The sequence below is a fragment of the Ciona intestinalis genome, chromosome 2, assembly GCF_000224145.3.
Source record: "Ciona intestinalis chromosome 2, KH, whole genome shotgun sequence".
NCBI classification, from domain to species: Eukaryota; Metazoa; Chordata; class Ascidiacea; order Phlebobranchia; family Cionidae; genus Ciona; species Ciona intestinalis.
In genome coordinates this window covers 4,809,522-4,817,048 of record NC_020167.2, presented here as the reverse complement: position 1 = coordinate 4,817,048, position 7,527 = coordinate 4,809,522, and the positions used below count along the sequence as shown (strand labels likewise).

The 7,527-nt window shown below is 39.2% G+C and overlaps 2 protein-coding genes across 2 annotated transcripts; one reads left to right on the top strand and one right to left on the bottom strand.

Moving 5' to 3' along the window:
• Nucleotides 1–1,644: 1,644 nt before the first annotated feature.
• LOC100180747 (N-acetyllactosaminide beta-1,3-N-acetylglucosaminyltransferase 2) lies at nucleotides 1,645–5,070 on the top strand. The gene is made up of 6 exons (XM_002121276.5): nucleotides 1,645–1,713; nucleotides 1,786–2,009; nucleotides 2,157–2,276; nucleotides 2,503–2,597; nucleotides 2,871–3,096; nucleotides 3,627–5,070. The coding sequence occupies exons 2-6, from the start codon at nucleotides 1,813–1,815 to the stop codon at nucleotides 4,210–4,212; spliced, it is 1,224 nt and encodes a 407-aa protein (XP_002121312.1). The 5' UTR covers nucleotides 1,645–1,713; nucleotides 1,786–1,812; the 3' UTR covers nucleotides 4,213–5,070.
• LOC100178280 lies at nucleotides 4,725–7,527 on the bottom strand. Its single transcript, XM_002121425.4, has 2 exons — nucleotides 6,687–7,527; nucleotides 4,725–6,304 (listed from the first exon to the last, which is right to left on the bottom strand). The coding sequence occupies exons 1-2, from the start codon at nucleotides 7,315–7,317 to the stop codon at nucleotides 6,102–6,104; spliced, it is 834 nt and encodes a 277-aa protein (XP_002121461.2). The 5' UTR covers nucleotides 7,318–7,527; the 3' UTR covers nucleotides 4,725–6,101.

Genomic DNA, 7,527 nt, shown 5'->3' with positions numbered 1-7,527 from the left:
TATAGCTGCTTGTACAGGAAGCAAATATTGCTTTGAGTGATTATGATTGTATTGGCTGATCACCAATTGCACCTTACAAAGGTGTAGCATCGTGCGCTTAGAAGTTCTACAGACAAAAAGCGTCTACAAACAAACAGAGCCTACGTGTTGTTGACATGGCAAGTTATTTAACTATTTGTCATTTAGTTACGCCCCGGATTCGCACGTCAGTTCGATTACTTGGTCCATACGGATCAGAAGGAGAAGGGATTAACGCGCGTATGATACCAGATAATTGAAGCTAAACTAAACAAAATCGAACATTCCGGAACCCCTGTAAAAACTTAAGTTGGGTTATCGTGGGTCCGTTTGAGATTTTCATCGTAAATGAGTTTCTCTAGTTGCTCTGCCGCTTTAATGTCAAAACAGTGTGTAACAACAAATCGAAGTACACAGTGTTGTTTTATGACTGCGGGAACAAGGAACAGGTCTCTTGAAATGGTATGTGCGCGATTTAAAATCACAAGCACAAATTGTCCTATCCAGGTAAGCGTATACAAATCAGAGAACACGGGAAAAAAATTGTTTTGGATAATCTAGTGACCTGCTTTCTTTAGCACTGTCAGTATTTAAACTCTGTTAACCACCGTAGTGCTGTTCGTTCGAGGCAGATAGTGTTTATGTCTAAACATCAGTTTTACGAAACTGTAAAAAGTGTAGGTGGTGCGCTTAGAGTCTATCTATTGCATAGACTAGAGCAACGCTGGTAGTTAAACAAGACGCCAAAAATCAAACGAAGGAATTTCTGTGTAAAGGAAAAACGAAACGAAAGGCCAATTTGTTCTACCTCAAGGCAGCGATTGTTTGCTTTCTTCACGGGACCTTTCTTTGTCTCACGCCGTGATGAATTTTAGACACACCTTGAACTGCCTGTTTGTCGTTCCTATTTTAGAACAAGTAGAATAACCCAGGACGAGAAAACATTCTCTGTGTAATTCGAATAAACGCTCGAATGAATACGGGTTGGCTGGTACTTTTCGAAGGGCCAAACCGATGCCGCGCTCCAGTGATTGTTGCCTACTATTTTTTCGCATCCGTGGGTAGTGTCAGATGACGCCTAGGCATGGGAGGGCCTAACTGGTTTGCGCAGCAGCAGCATGGCAGTATTTGAACGTCTGTTTGTACAGTATTGGTACTTCTAAGCCAAGGACATGTTCAACACGCCTAGTTTTAATTAGTGTGAACAGAAAGAACCCGTAGACTTATTGCCAGACATGTCGGCAATGAATGGGGCTAAAAATATGTACCAGGAAAGAAAATAATACATCTGAATAATCTCCTGGTTTAATCTATTCTTTCATATTGATGCCATTTCCTTGTTACGAAGGGTAAATGTAATACTGACGTGAGAATATATAGCTTATTAATAATTTATAATAACACAGAGCTTTATTGCCAGCCAAGCGTTTCTAAAAACCTACAGTGAAGGGGCTGTGGCAAGATGTATACTAGTAAGACATACTACATTTGATTCTGTGTTGTTTTGTTGCAGCAGTAAGCAGGTGTAATAGGAGAGTTCTATTGAAAAACCTGGATAGGACAACACGTTTCCTTGTATATAGCTGCTGCTAGCTGACGTACCTGTGTGACGTGCATTAGGTTAAGTTTTGATGAGTTATACTAGTCAGATGTTGTCACTTATATATGAAAGTGGCCTCCGCCTAGAAGCATAACGTTAGTAATGGCAAAAATAAAGAGTTTTATGTTTGCAATTACCGCATTAGACTAATTTGTTTTCTTATTCAGGGTTATAGGTATTGGATCTGTTCTATTATGATTCTGGACCTTGTACCTTTACGGCGCATTGTAACCAACTATGAAAATGAAAACTGCATGAAAATGTCTACTCCAAGGTTTTTTAGAATTCCAAAATATTACCGAACGTTGGTGCTGGTTGTTTTATTTATGTGCTGCCTAGCGATTGTTCGTATGAACGTAAACTACAACAATCACAGAGAAATGCTATGCAGGTAAACTGTGGACAAGTTATGTTGGCATAAAAATCTATTAGTGTGCTTATATTTTGCCTATAGTATCGGATAACCATTTAAGGGCGTTGTACAGTTTATGTACCATGGCATGTAATTATAGATTAAAATTGACTACACCTTTTGCAGGGCTCGAACATTTTATTCTACTTCGCATTATTACCCGGCGGCTGAGGTCCAGAAGCCACCGGAATCAGCAGCAACTGCCACCTTGATAACTTATGATGATATTGTTAAAGCGAGTAGCAGGTAGGCTTCGTATCTAACTCAACGGTTTTGTTGATTTCCGTTATTTCATTAAAATTTAGCGTTAGTTACCGTTTGTTTGGGCAAACACTTTATTAGGCCGAATAGTACTGGTCAGTACCATCTGCTATTCGTAGAAAGATACAATCTGTCGACACTTGGCAATTTTTATTTCAAAACAATGTTCGGTCACTAAGTTTTTATAAAACGCAACCGCTTTTGTTTTCAGCAACGGTGGATATTTTTTAAAAGAACCGACGGTGCTGAGAAAACAAAGATGTATTGTTGAAGCTTGTACAGATGGGGGTAGAATGCACACCAAAAGTAAGCTTGTCCGAGATTTGCCTGAAACGGGACAATAGATTTTCCGATATATTGATGCGCTTCGAATAGGGATGGACAGTACAATGGAAGCGGGGGTGTTAAATATTGACAGAGCCACCATTTCGTTCTCGCCACAAATACCTACGTTATTTTCTCCCACTTTATAAGTAAGACCGCAGATTTTTCAGAACTATTCGGATTTTTATGTTAGCTTGATTTACGTCTTGTTTTATGTGAATAAATACCCCGAGTCACTTTACTTCATTGTTACAGACGTCACCTGGACTATGGTCTCTTTCATAAAATCAAAAGCAAACTCGTCCAACTATAGGGACATTCTCCGGCGTTCCTGGGCCGCTACGACCTACGTCGATGGTGGGCGCTTTTTCTACATTTTCGTGGTCGGGAAAAGCGAAAACAAAAGTGTCGAGCATGACTTGGTTAAAGAACACGAAAGATACGGCGATATACTACAGTATAATGGACCAGACGATTATCGGTAAGTTATATTGTCTCATCCATCTGGCCACGTGGGGTCTATGAAAAGCTATGCGGGAATCAAACGTTCGATCCTTCAGTGGAAACGCCTATATTCTCTCCCTTTCTGTTTACTCTCATAATATTGGCAGTCATTCATATTTCGACACCGATAGTTTTTGTTGGTTAGCGTTTGTATGGTTCTGTTCATAGTGCACGCCTACCATACCTATGAGGAAATAACACCTCCGAGCACCGTAAAGAAATTATAACGGAAAGGGGAATTCGAACTAATAATACTGGCCCATAACCAATAATTACGCGCACGTGCTGTTTGGTAATACTGGCGTAACCGTTAATTTGTGTTGTAATACTATGGGAAACATGGATATATTACATCACAGATAAAGCCGGATTATGTAAACACGCATAAATACGCTGGTCACGACAGAGCTGTTTACGTCAAATGCATAGTCGGTGACGAATCTCATAGCCTGGAAAACACTAATGTCTTTTTATATTGCGTTATGTTATAATCGTGTTTTGTCTCAGGAATATCGCTTTAAAAACATTAGCTGGGATGAAGTGGGCAGATGTTAATTTGCCGAACTCTTTCTTGTACACGTCGATGGACGATGATTTCCTGGTCGATATGGCCCGTTTAAAAAACGCAATCGACAATGGTATTGGCTTGAAGCCAAAAAGCAATTGGACAGAGTTACCTATGATGTGTATGTACGTGAAGGGTTCCGGTGAAAAACCTGTGCGCGACTTGTATGGAGAGTACGGTAAGTATTTCATTGACGAAAACACTTTTAAGTGGCATGTACTTCCGGTGTACTGCCACGGCGGCATGTACATCATGTCAACTACGATAATGAAGCAACTCCTCGCGGCATCAAGGGACCAAGAACCGCTTTATCTTGACGATGTTTGGATAACTGGAATACTTCGAAATAAAATCGGAATGCCTGATGAAATGGTGCTGGCGCCAGAAAAAGGAGTGACCACCCACTTTTTAGGGTTCAAAGGCGACAAGGAGCACAAAAAGGTCACAGTAACTGATTATATAAAGCAATGGAACGAAATTATTGAAGGTTACACGCACGTTTCAATGTGTCAATGCTTTAAAACCTAACCCCTGCTGACCGGTACGGTACGCCATGCAGTTTGAGGGATTTGTGATCAATTCAAAGCCACTGTTTCGTTTTGTTGCTTATGGGTTCGCTTTGCAGCTTTCGGTGTGTAGTTCATGTTAGACACGCTAGTCTGTAAGCGAAACCTGCACATAAAACTCGATAGAGAACTAGCGAATCCGTCTATTTAACCATGATGTGTTACATGTATAATACCTGCTGTATAGGCAACAACCTGTGCTATTTTTCGTGCTGGATTTGCTGCCTGGGCATTGGAGCAATTTTTAGGTTATGATGCAGTTTACACTACTTGCATTTTTTTATCTACTTGTGTTTATCGCACTTTTGCAGTATATGAATGTACGAAGTATTTACGTAACAACATAATTATACATTTTCGTGCCTTTCCACTACGGCAGTATAGCACTTCAACTATTTCTTTTGCTGTGGTGTTTTCCGAAAGCCATCCCCTTTAACTTATTTATGCACGATTCCAATGTTTTAGCAAATCTGCTTTGTCTGTCCAATATCTTGCACCTGTCCTATGGCTGTACATGCTTCTGCACTAGCCACTACTTAATGGATTTGCACTAACAGCTATGCAGCGCGCCTAATCACGAAGCAACTAACACGAGCCAACTTAATATAAAATTCTTTTTGGAAAGCCTGATGCCTTCATAAATGAACTTTTATAAAACATAACCATGGAGCGGCTTGGTACTGTGTTAGAGTTAGTTATTTGCAAGTAGTACATTGCTTATCTTTGACCCACATAGATTTTGTTAGAACGTGTTCATGTTTTAACTGACTTTTTTTTATTGCTAACATACCGAATATTAAATGTACGTTTATTTAAACTATTTCCGTGCGCTTTTACTTCTGCACACACCTTTTAAACCAACGTGATCTCGTTGTACAACGCCTCAGTACACTTTATGTTAAACACCAAAGAACAGAAAATGGACCTATATTTTATATTTTTTCTTTTTTTGTACACGGCAGATGTTAAATTTTCAAACACCAAGAATTTTACACAAATGTGAGTAACTTAAAACAAATAAACAGCTGGGTAGAGAGATAACATTGGTATATTTATAAATTATGTCATTTTTCTCCAGTATAACAACAAAGTTGTTAATTTTAGAATTATTAAATAAATTACCCCTTGCTGTATAAGAGTAGAAGTAAGCATATCAACTAAAGACTCTACATTAGCAAATAGCAACCTCTGTTTTGTAAACTAACCTTTAGTCAATAGACGTTCCGTGACGAAACCACAAGTTTCATGCATGCAACACAAAACATTTTGTTTATGAACAATACAACTCGAACGATCAAATACAGCAGTAACAGAAGACAGTTCATAACTGCAGACCAAAAACTTGTTTAACACTTAAGACTGACAGGACTACAATTTTGGTATCGACCGAATGTACAAATAGTTTTTTTTTGAAATTCTGTTTTATTGAGACGTACATTTGCATATAAGGTTCAATTTATGTAGGTGTACTGTAGAGTCAGAAGAGTTTAAACTATCAATATGTCGTGTATAGTCTCCAAATCAACCAAATGTCAAACTTTAAACCGGCTTGAATTTATAATATTATTTACACGACGCATATACATGATGTAATATAACGCAAATACATAGATATAGTAGTGAGGGGAGATGGGACACCTTTACGTTCTATTTTCTTGTCCTATTTAGTAGTAAAAAAACATTTAAAGAATTACTGAACCGCATACTCACGACTTTCATAGACCGTTGTTAATTGTTAAAAACTCGATCGGGATATTTTGATATTCTGTGCTAAAGGTGTACCCCATCTTCCGTACCCTACCATATATATATATATATTGGCCCCAAAATATGTTAAGTTACGCGGCCGTGTTAAACATTAGAATAAACTGAATTTGATGTTCCCGATGCTGGACCAAGACCGCCCCTTACTTCGCTGTACAGACGTGGATTTCCTCGACCAAACTCGCTTATGTTCGGATGGGGATCTCGAATCGAATAATACCCGGCGTCTGAATGATTGGACAAGCCACGTACATTCATTTGGTATGTACGTGCGTCAGGTTGTGCCGCCTCTGTGTTAACAACTTTGTTACTCACAAGGTAACAAATGCTTAAATATGCGTAGTTATGTCTGGCGCCGCACCGCAGTGGGAAAAGGTATGTTGGATTCGATGTCCACGACTTCCGCCACTGTGGGCGTGTAGGTTCTTTTTCTATAGACACATTAAACTACTAGTCACAAATACGTTGACCAAATTGCCAGTCTACATAGACTAATATATACATGCTTAGTGTAACTCGAAAGATGCTGGTACAAGGTGTATTAAATATGACATTCGTTTTATAACTAGTTGTTGCCCTTTTGAAGGGAGAATATATAGTCAATGGCACTTATTCATTTATCAACCACCACTAAACAGGGTAATAAGAGTTTGTTTGGGTTGCTATGCCTACCTTCGTTTGCATTTACATTTTCAGTGGTTGATACTTTTTTCTTGTGGAGCTTACAACATAGAAATAATACCAACGCAATAAGGATAAGGGTGATTACAGACAACGCAACTAATGAGCCGATGTAGAGAGCTAGCGTCGTTGGAAATGAACTCGACGCTGCGGTTGCTCCGCTTGATGTATTTGCAAAGACAGTTGCTTCGGTCTTGGCAAACAACGCAGCGGAAGACGTATGAGGAGTGGTGGTGGGAGGCGGCAGTCCTCTCTTTTGGCAAATAAAAGGAGCGATGTATTGGCAAGTATTTCCCCACGCAAAAGAAAAGCTTTTATTGTAAGCTGTATGGCCAAAATAGTAGCACGGTTGCTTAGCATTTCTTGACCGCACCCAAAACAAATATTGTGACTCAGTTGGAATATTTGAAAGCACAAACGCCATCTGATTGTGATTTTCATCTAATAAACTTCCCCCGTGAACTGTCTTGCAGTGTCTAAACGCTGCGTCGTAGTTCAGACCAATAAAATGGTAAAAAAACTGCCATTTGCTCTGTTCTGAAACGGCAACCGACACTAAATTTTCCATCTCATATAATACACGTGCTGTTAGAAGTATGACTGATCTTTTGTGCAACAACATGTAAGGTATATATAACACTTATGCCATCAGCTTCTAATATAGTGCAACACATAGTCCAATGCATTGTGTAATTGGACATTTTGATTAATGAGGGTTATTCCTCGCCATTGTTTGTCACCGAGTCTCGTTAAGCCGGTATTCTTACAACACGTAATATGCTGATGACTACAATCATTTCTTCATTGATATGATATACCGAACAGCTTATGT

Coding starts and splice junctions, on each gene's coding strand:
- LOC100178280 (XM_002121425.4), bottom strand. CDS start 7,317: ATGTTGTTGCACAAAAGATCAGTCATACTTCTAACAGCACGTGTATTA. Junction 6,305..6,686: donor AAATGTAAATGCAAACGAAG/GTAGGCATAGCA, acceptor TTGTTAACACAG/AGGCGGCACAACCTGACGCA.
- LOC100180747 (XM_002121276.5), top strand. CDS start 1,813: ATGATTCTGGACCTTGTACCTTTACGGCGCATTGTAACCAACTATGAA. Junction 2,010..2,156: donor CACAGAGAAATGCTATGCAG/GTAAACTGTGGA, acceptor CACCTTTTGCAG/GGCTCGAACATTTTATTCTA. Junction 3,097..3,626: donor AATGGACCAGACGATTATCG/GTAAGTTATATT, acceptor GTTTTGTCTCAG/GAATATCGCTTTAAAAACAT.